The sequence below is a fragment of the Haliotis rufescens genome, unplaced genomic scaffold (assembly GCF_023055435.1).
Source record: "Haliotis rufescens isolate VD_foot unplaced genomic scaffold, xgHalRufe1.0.p SCAF_54, whole genome shotgun sequence".
In the NCBI taxonomy this organism is placed as follows: Eukaryota; Metazoa; Mollusca; class Gastropoda; order Lepetellida; family Haliotidae; genus Haliotis; species Haliotis rufescens.
This window is the reverse complement of record NW_025964268.1, coordinates 155,138-170,083: the sequence shown is the minus strand read 5'-3', so window position 1 is coordinate 170,083 and position 14,946 is coordinate 155,138. Positions and strand designations below refer to the sequence as shown.

General features: G+C 37.8%; 1 protein-coding gene across 2 annotated transcripts; it reads left to right on the top strand.

Annotated features, from left to right (window-relative positions):
* The first annotated feature begins 7 nt into the window (after nucleotides 1–7).
* Nucleotides 8–13,777, top strand: LOC124138488 (golgin subfamily A member 7-like). Of its 2 annotated transcripts, none has more exons than XM_046505159.2 (5): nucleotides 8–38; nucleotides 2,058–2,186; nucleotides 2,898–3,050; nucleotides 4,361–4,462; nucleotides 5,348–13,777. In XM_046505159.2, exons 1-5 carry the CDS (start codon nucleotides 24–26, stop codon nucleotides 5,384–5,386), a joined length of 438 nt encoding a protein of 145 aa, XP_046361115.1. In that variant the 5' UTR covers nucleotides 8–23; the 3' UTR covers nucleotides 5,387–13,777. The 2 variants fall into 2 exon arrangements, with proteins under 2 accessions (XP_046361115.1, XP_046361113.1); XM_046505157.2 differs by having other exon boundaries at nucleotides 14–56.
* Nucleotides 13,778–14,946: the final 1,169 nt, after the last annotated feature.

Sequence of the window (14,946 nt, the reverse complement as noted above, 5' to 3'; positions counted from 1 at the left end):
AGTACGTCTATGAGAAAAGTAAAATGGCCGCCGACGAAGTGAGTAAACCGAGACAGGTTTGGATTAATATTTTTGTCTAGACATTTGTTGTTAGATATATTAACACACGTAGTTGAATTTGATATATCTAAATGATATGGAAAGACAAAGTTGATATGATTTATGACCACATCTCATAATAAACGCGATTCGTCCATTTGGCTAAAGTGAAAATCTAAAGGCCTAGACCTAATGTAAATTCATTCAGTCATCTTTGGGTGAAAATGTCATGATTCATACCCACAGGTGAACTTGTCAAATCTGTTATTCGACATTTTGATCATAGTGGTCATAATGTGAATCAAAGTCTTCCATGAAAAATGATCTCAAATTACCGACAATTGTCTGAATTAATGATTATTACAGCATGACCAATCTATAGGTATCATAATATGTCATATATAACCATGATAACAGCATGGCCATATTTTCACCACATAATCTGCATACCAGATTTAATGATACCCTATCATATATGGTTAGTGTTTCGTTTCTACATGTTTTTCCAGTTCAGTTTGGTCTCTGTGCTTGATGTGTTGCAATCATGTGACATATCCAACTAGTTGATTGTTGTTTTCGGACTTCTCGTGTTTTATGCCAAATAACTTGTTTTTTGGAGAAAATGAAACACCTTTGGAATTCAGTACCACATCATGAGCATGATCACAAATTACCTCAAAGTGTATTGTGACTTGTTTGAAAAGTTTGTGGTACTGAATTCTTTTAAGGAAAAAACAGAACTAATCCTTCTAGTTTTGTACTAGTCTCAGACTAACATACTAATGACTGTGACCATCCTTGCCAGTATTACCATGATTACAATGTTCCTGGGCAATAGCATGCTGGATGTCAAAAGTAACATTTATGTTCAACACGATATATCACATTATGATTGATGGTATTCATTATCATGCCGAGCTGTGCAGAGCTGCATCTCTTGGGCATGCCAGAAACCTTTATCTGCGATCAGGTGTTTGAATCCTGGTCTGCCCCGATTATGTTTCTAGGTTTGTCAGCACCATAACCATGCTCAACATGCTCAAGGGTATTATACCAAAGTGGTAAGACCTGCATCACTTCAGGCTTTCCTCCCACATCCAGTTTACAAGCATTGATATAACTGGAATACTGTTGAAAGCAACGTTAAGACTGACTCACTCCTTATCATGCTTATAGTTATAGACCATATTACCATGAACAGATATTTTCTGTTAAAGTATGTCAACATTCTGATGTTTAATGTTATGCATGTTATAAATCCTGTTATTCATGTATCATGTGCCTGGGTAATGATGATTTGTCTTTATCAGTAAAGTGTACAACACCGATTTGTGATCTCTCTGAAGACATCTGCAGTGATCGGCTTGTTGGAGGTGAACCAGGAATAGTCAAATAATTTTGTGCCTTCACAACCCTACAATAAAGTGAAAATGTTACTGTGAATTGTGTATCAGAGCAGACTATTACTTCAGCTACTTTGATCATGTTGATTATTTTCTTTATCATCATATGTTTATACCCCAACATTGCCTAATCATGCTAATCAAACTTCAAGTATGAGAACAGGAAAGAGAGCATTCATTTTATTTTGATGTATATGGGAATCCCTCCAACCAAATGTAGTCCAACCAAACATTAATCATGTTCTTCATGCTTCTTCATGTTCATGTGAACATCTGTTTACATTTAACATGTTTAATGTACACAGATCTATGTCTAGAGCAGTTGGTTAAAAATATATATAAACAAAATGCTTCCCGTCTCATTTTTTAAAACAATCGATATAAATCTGACAAATGGTTTATTGTTGTTTAAAATCTTATTTTTCAGTATATTGATTCAAGTTGGTGCATCATTGTTCCTGAGTAATAAGAAATTTGTTTCAGATCTGGAACCTGGACATGCTGGATAAGGAGGAAACAACTTTATTTTCACACATCATATGTACTGAGAATTATATTGTGATGTATATTAATACCACGTACACAAATCATTGATTTGTTTGATACATTTTTCAGGGTCACAAAATGGATAACCTGTCACGCATTCCGTCAGCATCGTGTACAAAAGTGTTTGTGCAGCGGGACTACCTTGATGGCACTGGGGTCAAGTTCCAGAACAAGTTCCCCCTGGAACTGGAAGGAAAGGTGAACATCCAGGAGTCATTGCTGCCATTGCTGCATCAGTTTCCAGCTAAAATGATTTCAGTGCTTGAATAATTGAAGTTGATCATCAACAGAAATTTATGGGCAGAGATGGTTGACAAGTCCGGACTTATTGAGCTGTTGCAGCTAAATTGTAGATAATCATTCATGTTTTTATTGATGTTTGATGAATAATTTGAATCTACTGCACCAGCAAAGGCAGTGATATTTACATTAGGTGGTGTATTAGTTAGGCTTTTGTCAGATCAGTCCTAAGACTCACTGACTTGGTTGAGGCATGTCATTGTATCCTAAGTACATAGATTGATGCTCATGAAGTCAATCACTGGATGGTCTGGTCCAGATTCGATTATTTACAGACCACTGTCATATGGCTGGAATGTTGCTCAGTGCAGTTAACAACAAACAAACTAAGCACTGAAAACCAAACTCAGGTTGACTTGTTAAATGGCCGAAGTACCGCATTCCAACGTATATGGTGACAAACATGCTACAAGTATGTTTTGCAGGGAGGTGTTATTTTTATGTTTTTACTTGCTTCCTTCTAATGGCTGTTCTAATGTCATCTGTCCTGATATTAGCTGTTCTGGTATTTACCCTTATGACATTAGCTGTTCTGACATTAACACATCTGATTTTGTCTGTTTTGACATTAACTATTCTTATATTAAGTCCTAAAACTTTAACTTCCAGGTTGAGCGTGGAAGCTTTGAGCAGACCATCAACAGCTTGAACACAATGTACGCCGAGGCTGAAAGTCTGGGTGGGAGAACCTACTGTGAAAGCTGCTTTGCCTGTCTCACAGCGTATCTTGCATACCTCTGTATCGATACATATTACGAGAAGGTATTTGACTCCGGATTTCCTTGTCTCAATGTTGAACTTACAGAACTTGATCATTAAAGGAGTAGGGATGTTTGAACCCAACTATAAATATATTAAGCTTCCAAAACATTTTAACTGACATTTCTTCTATACATCATGTCATAATCAGTTAATCTTTTATTAGCTATTGTAATGTATGTTAACAGTCAACATATACATGGTACAGTCAAGATAATTTTTGGGATACAGGTGATACAGGGAGATTCTCTCTCCAGACAAGTTAAAGTCAGCAAATGTAGAAAAACTCTGGAACATTGACATTATATATCAAAAGAAATTGTGTTGTTAAGCAATGAATGTCTGCAATAGCAGCTTGAAGGTAAGGGAGGTAACTCCAATAAGATGTCCAGATTTTGCAAATGGTTGTGTTTTTTCAGCAGTTATTGATAGAAGATCGCTTAACAAGTTACCTTGAATACCGTCCTGTTATTTCTGTTAAAAATTGAAGAATAATCACCTTGACCCTCAGAAATTAATGGCTACGGAAATCCGTGATATAGAGCATGTAGAGCAGTCTCATGCACAAAAAGCTTAGGAGTTGAATTGATTAAGCAGTCATCTCCAGAAAAAAAACAGCCTAAGAGACTTTATTAATTAGTTTGTTGTTCACAAATATAAGCATATATTACTGGTGAGCCAGGATCAGTTGAGTTGTGACCTGATAATTAACCATTGATGCGTACCATTGTGAAGAAAGAGGTAGCGGGTGATCCGCGACAACTAGTACTGTGGATATATGCGTGTCATGTCTCAACTGACAACGAGTTCTGGTGGCGAGTTCAATAGCACATAATAGTTAGTGCAGGATGTGAGGTACCCGATGACTGTGAAAGTGGTGAACTTGTCACACCGACCTCTTAATATTCTTAAGAGCAAAATGTGTGTCCATAGGAGCATAGTCAATTTTATCGTCATGACCTGCACGTGCACAACATGCGTACCCCCTCTCTACCTGTAACAGACCAAATATGTTTACACAAATATCTGTGCACCACCTACTTGTCTCAAATGCTTTTTGTGAGTTGGTTCAACTTATCCTAGATTACCGGTACCATAGGTACCATGGGGACAACACTTGATTTTTATTATGACCAAATATTTGTGATATTCTACGTTTTTATAACCACAGTTGACTGTATATTGCAAGGAAAGTGGCCTTAAGTTGACATTATATTTGTCGATCTTTCACCAAGTTGGACGGACACCATACAAGTTTTTACAACAACTTATTATCATTCACTAAATGTAATGACAGTCTTCTTCTGTTGCAGTGTCTGAAGAAAATCAAGCGTTATATTGAGACTCAGAATGAGTCTGTGTACGTCCCAAGAGGGCTGATGCTGGTGGACCCTGTTGAGAGGGGACTGAGAGTTGTATCCTTGTAGCAAACAGCTGTAGTGAACTGTTGTAGCAAACAGCTGTAGTGAACTGATGTAGTGAACTGTTGTAGCAAAAAGCTGTAGTGAACTGATGTAGTGAACTGTTGTAGCAAACAGCTGTAGTGAAGTGAGGTAGTGAACTGTTGTAGCAAACAGCTGTAGTGAAGTGATGTAGTGAACTGTTGTAGCAAACAGCTGTAGTGAACTGATGTAGAGAATTGTTGTAGCATTAAACAGCTGTAGTGAACTGATGTAGTGAACTGTTGTAGTGAACTGCTGTAGTGAACTGTTGTAGCAAACAGCTGTAGTGAACTGATGTAGAGAACTGATGTAGAGAACTATTGAAGCAAACAGCTGTAGTGAACCGATGTAGTGAACTGTTGTAGCAAACAGCTGTAGTGAACTGATGTAGTGAACAGCTGTAGTGAACTGTTGTAGCAAACAGCTGTAGTGAAATACTGAGCATGAAATTTATGACTTAATGAAAAGTCAAGTCCCCTCTCCCCCCACCCCTTAATTTTATGTGACATTTGTTAATGACCTCTATCCCCCCCCCCCCCCCCCCCCCCATGCCACTACCCATAATAATGACCAGAACCTAAATAATGTTACAATTGACATTTTTGTCGTTTGAAACGATAAAAGTAACATTATTCACATCCCCGATTGTTGTTGTGATAGACTTTTGGCGACCACACCTCTCTTTTGCAGTACCTTTTCATCATGATTCCCACACTCCCTATTCTGAATCACTAGCCCCGAGTCTCCCATGACAACTTAATTTGATGCAAAGTGGTTTTTTAGCCATGATAACTATTGGTATCTCTTTATTTTCATTATCAATATCACTGAATAGCAAAGTCCTTAACACAGCCACAGCTGGAGATCTGTGTCCTGAGTGAAAATAACCACCGATGATCTGACAGCAACAGGCATATCGTTCATCTTTGATTTCATCCTCTGCGTCATCACCTTCATCAGTCTTCAGGTCATGCTGTACCTCTGCTGCCCGCTCTCTACCTGGATCAGACCTCGTCTACAGACACACTGGAAATCCTCCCTCATTTCATTAGGGACTGACCACTGTAACCCAGGGGCCTAGATGCCACAACTTGCTGTGCAGAGTTGTGTCCCTTAGTTGCCAGGATGTGCTGGTTTGGGTTCGAATCCCAGATTCACCTTGATTGTTATCATTTGTTTTGTCACCTCATACCTGTGTTTATAGTTGCATCATAGTGATAAACGTCTAAGACCTGCATCACTTTCGGCTGTCCTCAATAAACTGACAAAAGTTTCTATGACTGAAAGTAGTTGTAACGTACCAACTCACTCGTTTGAATATCATGTAATTAAACTGAAATCTATTTCCAACAAGATCTGCTATCAAGGAGATGAATCTTAAGCAATAGGTATTAATCAAGGATCAGACTGTGATTGAAGAGAATGTGTTGTGAAATGAATATCATCAGTTATATGTAGGAGCATGTAATTGTATGTATTTGAAATTCTAGCAGTGTATGAATTTCACCAGTTGTGCTGCTGTTCTTTAAAACATATAGGACTGGGCACGTGTTCAGACAGTTGAACAGCGATAAGACAAACTGAAAATCTCTGGTAATGATGCAAGAAATCCATCATTTTATTCAAACCACTTTTGATATATCAGTTTTTGCTGCCATAGTTATTATGTCTGTCCAGTATATGAATTCTTGAACACAAAATATGTCGTCTCAATTCTTCAGGACTTTTTTGGTTTTAAACCATTGGACTTGTCACATCATAAACACTCGAGATATGTCACAACTGGGATTGAGTATCAGAGGTCATTGTTGAAAATGAAAAATAATACCGTCAAGATGGCCTTGTTCACCATCCAGGGAAACTACATAAAACCGTGGCTGTATATAACTTGGTTTACATTTTTTCTAGAAGAAACAGGCTTGATTGGGTTAAAATACTGAAAAATTGTTGAACATGTTTTCTAAAGTGGTCACAAAATAGTATACTCAATAGGGTGAAAAACATAGGCAGTAAGCAATGGTAACAGTTATTAAAGAAGGCTTTCTTTTATCAGTTTCTTTTCCATACCTGTGATCTATTGTTTTGGTGAACAAAATTTTGTTTGTGTTGGCGGCCCATAAAACTAACTGCTCATATTTTTATTTAATTCAACATTTGTGAAATTTGGTGTCATAAACTGTAAACTGTAGACCATAAATCAAATTGTTCCAAGAAATTGTTTCAAATAAGCTGTTGCATGCTGCTTCACTTAATGCATTCTTAAACAAGGGAGGATCATTTGTCAGTGTAATAGAATCTTGTGACTGAATCAAACTAGCTGGGATTGTCAAATTGCCAGAGCTATGCTCCCCTACAAGCACCGGTAATAGGAATTGTGGAAATTTGCAATATTGTCACTGTAAAAGTCTATTGTCGCATGAGGCGACTGACGTGATGTTCAGGCCTGCTGACACGGTAGATGCATGTTATCATATCTGAACTGCATAGATTGATGCTCATGATATTAATCACTGGACCAGACTTGACTATTTACAAACTGCTGTCATATAGCTGGAATACAGTTGAGTGTAGCATTAAACAAACATTTTTTCATCATTTGTTAGCATGGATTGACAGGTATGTTTCTCACTTCAAACAGACTGATTTACATACCGGTAGCTGAATCATGTGGTACTGTCAGTCTTGCTCCTCAGGCGTTGTCTTTCACAAACTGAAGTGGCAGCCCTTTTTGTGTCAAAAAGGTGCTACCTGTTTCGGAATTATCATCTTTTTTGAAGCAGTAATATTCTTTCGTATATGATGGGTTCGTTTATGCACTGGTGCCTGAGAATCAAGGTAAGTAGTTTGTACCATTTTTCATGTGCAATTTTCCGCCATTGTCACACATTGGATTTAGTTTTTTGTTAATGTAGGAGAATGAAAATAATTGTGACTATGTTTTTCACTTTACCCTGCATCATCAGCCAGATGCTTCACCTGCGCCGTTGATCCAGCTGTCACGCTCACCCTCCTCATACTTCAAATGCATAGGACTCACGAGTCAAACAGCACTGTCATTGATTGTAATATTTATTTGTAATATATCAACTAATAAATATCATGATATATATGGATTAATAATAATGTATGTGTACAGATAAACAAAAATATTTACAAGGTATATAGACCTGCATTTAATAATTTTAATGCTAGATATGAACTAGGTTGATCCCTTAAATGTTTTAATTGGAATTTTCTGCCTTTTCATTTTTCGTGTTAATCATGGAAGTCTTAATAAATAAATATGTCTTTGTGGCCGTGAATGATTAATTTAGTATCAATATTCATAAACTAGTATCGATACAGCATCAATATAACAGATATACCAGTACTGTGATAAACGATGACATCCATAATTTAACTTACGCACTGTGACGTGCTTGGTATCAGCTTGACTTACTGGGTACTTTTCTTTCATGTTAAGGGCGGTCGGGTAGCCTAGTGGTTAACGCATTCGCTTGTCACACCGAAGACCCAGGTTTGATTCCGGACATGGGTACAATGTGTGCAGCCCATTTCTGGTGTCCCCCGCCATGATATAGCTTGATTATTGTTAAAATCGGTGTAAAAACCATACTCACTCACTCACTCACTTACTCACTCTTTCATGTTAATAGTCAATTAGTGGACTTAAAACTGTGCCATGAAAACACTGAACCCAAGAAAGTACGACATACCAGTGTCTGACATATAGCTAACCTTCTAGTCATGCTAGCTTACACTTTGCTTTGTGTAGGACTTGTGTAATGAACCTGAACAGGACAATGAGAGGGACGTTATCTCAACACTCGTCTATTTTAGACAAGTCAGGTCATTGTATCATACGCTTAGTCCTTTATAGATGCAGGAGCACGGGTGGCCCAGTCGTCTAAGGCGCCGTGATTTGCTCTACAGAGTTGTGTCCCTTGGGCAAGCCAGAAACCTATGATTGTGGGTTCGAATCCTGGTTTGCCCCGATTATGTTTCTTGGTTTGTCAGACCCATACCCATGCTCGTGGGTTTCTTCGAAGTGGTAAACGTCTGAGACCTGCATCACTTGGGCTTTCCTCCCACATTAAGCTGACATGCCATGATATAACTGGAATACTGTTAAAAGTGGCGTTAAACCCAACTCACTCACTCACTCACTTTATAGATGCAATGAAGTGTGTAGAAGAAATCTACATGTTCTGTTAAAATTAATATATGGGATGCTAAATAAAGCACCTTCACAAAAATCATGATAAGAAATGAATATTGTCCATATTCAACTATCCATCAGTTCCATCATCACAAGATGTGTGCTATTATCAAATATTGCTGTATTTCAAGCTTGACTTGCATTGCTGTGCTTGTGTTCCTAGAGTCACCATACCTATCACAATATTCATGACTACATATTGAATGTATCATACCAATGTATTATGCCATACGTTAATGTTATTTGTGTATATGATATATATATAAATATATAGTGTTACCCCTATATGTTGTGATTACTGGTATATGATTTGACCTGCAGACTTAACAATGTATTCAAAGTGAGTCTTATCGGGTGCATGATCCTTGATTGTCAGGCTATCATATGTCTCCATTATGTAAAGAATAATACCCATTCAACTCCATGTTACCGGATTCGAAATAGGCGATGTTTAAAATAGACATCCACTCAAATTGCATTCATGAGTGAAAGGCATTCTGGTGGTCATGACGTCACTTCCTGAACAAAGCAGTATATATGATAGTGGTGTATGGTCCAGGGTATCTAACATAATAGAATGATGATATGGTACACTTGACAATCGAGGTTGAGAAGTATGCTGTTGTGGTTGTCATAGAATCATGAATATTGAAGCTGTGCTTTATGCATATAAGATTACTAACAATCAGGGTACTTATTTGAAGATCTCTTTACAAAGGATGCCTGGTCGTGACTACAAATACTGCTTAACTCAAAGAACTGAGGCTCGAGATAAAAAATCTAGGTTTTATTTTTTATGTCAACCTAAGGTAAGAAGCTATTATCACAGGCTAACTTGTGCTGTAAACTCAAATCTGATTGTAATTGATCTGCATTGTTTCAATGGACAGTAAATTTGACATGAAATTTGATCTCACGTCACTGATATGAGGATAACCCTGTATGTGGTCAGAGTGGGTCCTCAGTGATCCTGCCTTTTGTACACGTGACTAATGATAGTCAGGCTGGGTGACAAGGTTCATTGCTAGGATCACTTTTCATGATATCAATTATGTCCAAGCAAGCCTTGATTGTGTACAGGTCACTCTTATATGGCAGGGATATTGCTGTTATATGGCAGGGATATTGCTGTTATATGGCAGGGATATTGCTGTTATATGGCAGGGATATTGCTGTTATATGGCAGGGATATTGCTGTTATATGGCAGGGATATTGCTGTTATATGGCAGGGATATTGCTGTTATATGGCAGGGATATTGCTGTTATATGGCAGGGATATTGCTGTTATATGGCAGGGATATTGCTGTTATATGGCAGGGATATCACTGTTATAAGGCAGGAATATTGCTGTTATATGGCAGGGATATTGCTGTTATATGGCAGGGATATCACTGTTATAAGGCAGGAATATTGCTGTTATATGGCAGGGATATTGCTGTTATATGGCAGGGATATTGCTGTTATATGGCAGGGATATTGCTGTTATGTGGCTGGAACATTGCTGATGTTATGGTCCTTAACTTCTTTTGAGTAGTATATAATACTATGTCCCCTGTAAAGTTTGATAAATAACTCATGAAGATGGTATAAATTTGAATGAACTTTTATGAGAATATTAACTTCATTATATTACATTTTTATTTAAATGTTCAGAAATATTAACTCTCCTAACATCAGTGTCAAACATTATTGTGTACATGATTTGTAATTCGGTGATGCCATGAAATATCTTGCACACTTTTCAAACTGTGTCTTTAAAATGATGTTCAGTTGTTTTTTTCATATTATATTTATTTTCATTTGATGATTTAAAATATGTTGTGTAATTAGTTCACTAGATTATGTACAAAGGTTAGCATTCCAGTAGATATGAGTGTTGTTATTTTGTATATCAATTTTGTCAGTATTTTGAAATGGATTTTGTGTATATATCTTTGTAATCATAAGTGCTTTGACAAACTTGACAGTCCCATTGTAAATATTTTTTGCACTACTGTTGTCTGTTGAAGGTGGCAGCATCTCTTTTCTTCTCACTCAATACTTGAGGAATGATGAATTGATACAAGAGTCTTCTTAGACTGACAAGTATAGATTATGTATGTTGGTAATGTTAGCCTATGTTTAAGTGAATACAGTATTGTTATGTACAATTCTTTTATAATACTTCAAAATTTAAGATATTTTCTGTTAGAACACATTTTGGCCTATGATGGGAATGGATGGCATTCCTCAAATAACAAACCCACAATTTGAGGACATAATTTCTGGTTTCGAAGATGAGGTAAGTGATACAGTGGATTGCAGTGCCCACTCATGTTCTTTATCTTTGATTGTCCAGCAACAAAAGGTGTAAAGTCTTCTATCATTGCATCCACAGACGTGCCAGGAGTTGCTGGTCATCCCAGATTATCTCTGATTATGATCCCAAGGTTGACAGCACCTTTCTTGTTCTTGTGGGTTTCACAAACTGATGGCATTCAGGGCTAGAATAGGTCCCCAGCAATCTATTCTGGTTATAAGAGACGCCCAAATGGATCATGGCCAGGCTCACTGACATGGTTGAGAGCATGTCATCATACTCCCACAACATGGATTGTTCACAATATCGATCACTGGAGTGTCTGGTCCATACTCAATTATTTACAGGCTGCCGTCTTCTAGCTGGAAAATTGCTGAGTGCGGAGTTAAACAACAATCAAACAAACATGCACACCAACACTAAGGTGGTAAAACTCTTCCACACTGTGGGCCTTCTTGCAACCTTAGTCTGACTTGCTGTGATGTAACTGTAATACTGATCAAATCAATGTTAAATCCAACTTTCTAGAATTTGATAGTCATTGATGAGCTTCAAACAGTGGCATGATCTTATGATAAGTGCTATTTCAAACCTCATCAAGTCTTGTATACAAAAACCATAATAGTGTTTAGTAATATGCCAATTTTGTTTTTGTTGTCAAATGGTTAGTCTTCTTGATCACCATTTGACACATTTCATTGGCAGTGAAAGTAGCACCTGATCAAATGATTGCTGATGCTACGGCAAGGAACAGGTTAATTCAAATATGAGTGCCATATATTTCATGTATGTTTATTAATGAGAAATGCATCACTGCATTGACCAATGTAGTCCAGTATACCTTGGATTGACCCATTTTGAAAGGAAATATCCTCAAGTTGATTCAGGAAAAGTGGTGATGAAAGACCCACCTTCATTTTGATCAAATTGAAAAGATGACTGATATTGCAAATGCAGAAGTGTAACTTTTATCTGTGACTGAAGTTTCTAAATGGTATGCATGTACTTCAAACAGGAATCAATGCATTTTACTGTAATCTTGACTCATTGTGTTTCATCTGTCCTCCAACATGATGCCAAGGGCCTCAGCGCTACGTTTATCGTTTACTTTACTTTAACGTAGACCTACGATAATTATTGCGCTGAGATCGCTTTGTGAAATCGGCCCCAGCAGTCCATTATGATTATGAAGCAGGCTTGACACCTTGTGATGTTATCTGATCAAGGACAAATTGTCACCTTGAAAATCCCGCTGAGTAGATTTTGTAATATACATATACCAGTCTAAAATATAGACGAAAACAGCCTTCTAAATTCATGCTAGTCCGAGACAACTAACAAAGAATTCAATTTCTGTAGTCCTCATAGACTAGTACCATTGGAGGGCTATAGTTCTGAACCAGTTCTCAATGCTTCAAAAACTCAATAAAACTGACAGAGCATGTAAACACCGTAAACTATGCCTGGTTGGCAACAAACAGGACTAGTGAAATAAGGTTGGCACTCGCACTCTGAACTTATCTGTGAAAAATCAAGTTTCTAAGGCTGTGAATAACAGGAAGAATATGGTGTTTGTAGTTAAGCATTCCCGTATTTACTGTGAGTAATCTAGTCCTCCTTGGGTGTAGTTGGCCTCTGGAGATCACCTGTCTGTGTATTGATATCTTTATGTCACCGGTCCTTGTATATCACAATAATAAAAAGAATTCAGTGAATACAATTTTATATTCTTCTGTTCTTGACTATAGTTATCACTTATTGGTCGTACTGAGGTAAGATTATCGGACTTAGATGCATAATCTGTTCGTCATTTTCCTTTAGAAATAACAGCTTTTGTTTAAATAATTTTAATAAGTATTCGAGCAACTTGATTTATTTAAGATCTTGTGTTAATTTATAGCAAAACATTATTCCATACAAATATGGAGAGCCAACAATTTCTTTGGTTACAATTTTCTGAACCGTTAAGGCCACAACCACTTCACTCAAACCTAAAATAAGAACTAAAATGAATTTGGATTCGATCCAACCTTTTTTATCATTGTCTTGTTTATCTTCCGTGCAAATTTTGGGCACCTGTCGCCCAGGTTTCTGAGGCGCGGTAATGTATCACTTCAGGATTTCCTCCCACATCAAGCTGACATGCCATGCTATAACTGGGATACTGTTAAACGCAACCCATGCCTGTCATAAGAGGCGGCTCTGCCTGAAAGATGCGACTAAAGGGGACGGGTGGTCAGGCTCGCTGACTTGGTTGATGCATGTCATCGTATCAATCACTGGATAGTCTGGTCCAGATTCGATTATGAACAAACCACCGTCATATAACTGGAATATTGGGCGTTAAACAACAAACAAAAGACAATTAAAAAGCTGTAAAACCAAACTCACCCCGCGCAAATATGGTGATGTATAAAACTATTGAAGGCCCCAAAGCATCTATTAGGAACATTCATCTGTAATCCATTTTGAATTGTTATTAATATGTACAAACTTTTGATCATGTTGATAAAACTCAAGGGATTCTCTTGAGACGAAACTTCATTAAAATATTCTGCCTCGTCTTTCATGTTAATTTGGCACAAATAGTCAAGCAACTGGTATTATATATGCTGTGGCCTCGGGAACAAAAGTTGTGTTTCCAGATGTACCAACTTTCAATAATTCATATAAATTTCTAATACACCCTGCACTAAAACTGTCTGCTTTTTGAATGAACTATGCTGATTTTGATTTATGTATTTATGTCAATAAAATATGAAATATTTATTTATTTATTTCTCATTTGGATGAATAATATCTCAGGTGTTATTTGTTTTATGTATTTGTCCACATAGCTTGCTATATTGGCTCTAACAGTGATATGAGACCAGCCTCCGCGGTCTAGTGGATGATAAAGCGTCTGCCAGAGAGACGGAGGTTCGGTCCCGTGGATGTTTAATGCCAATAGATGTTATGATATTGTAGTTGTCACCCTGCCTTGCGCTCGGCATGAAACAATGACTGGTCGGTAAGTTTTATGTGTCAGAGTTGGGTAGCCATGTTCAAGTGTGGCATGGTATCTCAGTGGCCTTGCACTCTATAACCGGCACCAGTCCGTTAAAGTACAAGCACACACACGCGCGCGCGCACGCACGAAACAAACAATAACACACATACACGTGAACGTCGATATATTTCACCTGACCACAGGGGGCACGGGTGGCCTTGTCTGAGGCGCCGCATTTCGCTGTGCAGAGTTGCGTCCCTTGGGCAAGCCAGAAACCTATGTTTGTCGGTTCGAATCCCGGTTCGTCCCGATTATGTTTCTTGGTTTGTCAGCACCATACCCGTGTTCGTGGGTTTTACCGAAGTGGTAAACGTCCGACACCTGCATCACTTAAGCTGACATGCCGTGATATAACTGGAATAATGTTAAAAGCGGCGTTAAACCCAACTCACTCACTCACCTGACCACATGTTATACAATCTTGTAAATGCATTCGCCAGGACTAATTATCACTTCATCGAGTCTGCCAAACAATGTACCAGGTCATGCGAGGCTACCTGGAATCAGCCAAGCCAGGCTGTTTAAATAGAAGACTTTGACTGTTTTTCTCGGATGACTGATTAGGTATTTTTAAGCAACATATCACTACCAGAGACAGAAAACGACCTTCGGATACAAAACACTTTTGGAATCGAACAATGCAGAAAAGGAACGCAAGCAATCTTGTTACGAAACTGTTTAAATGAGATCATCTCAAACCTTACGATATATTATAAACCTTTACATGACATCTCCACTTGGGTATTCCTGGTTAGATTTCGTCTCGAACAACCCATGCTTGTCGTACGAGAAGACGTAGTGGTTTGGGTGGTCAGACTCTGTGACTTGGTTGATGAAGCCTCACCATACCAAATACACATTTCCAGACCCCGTTATATCTTAAGCATGT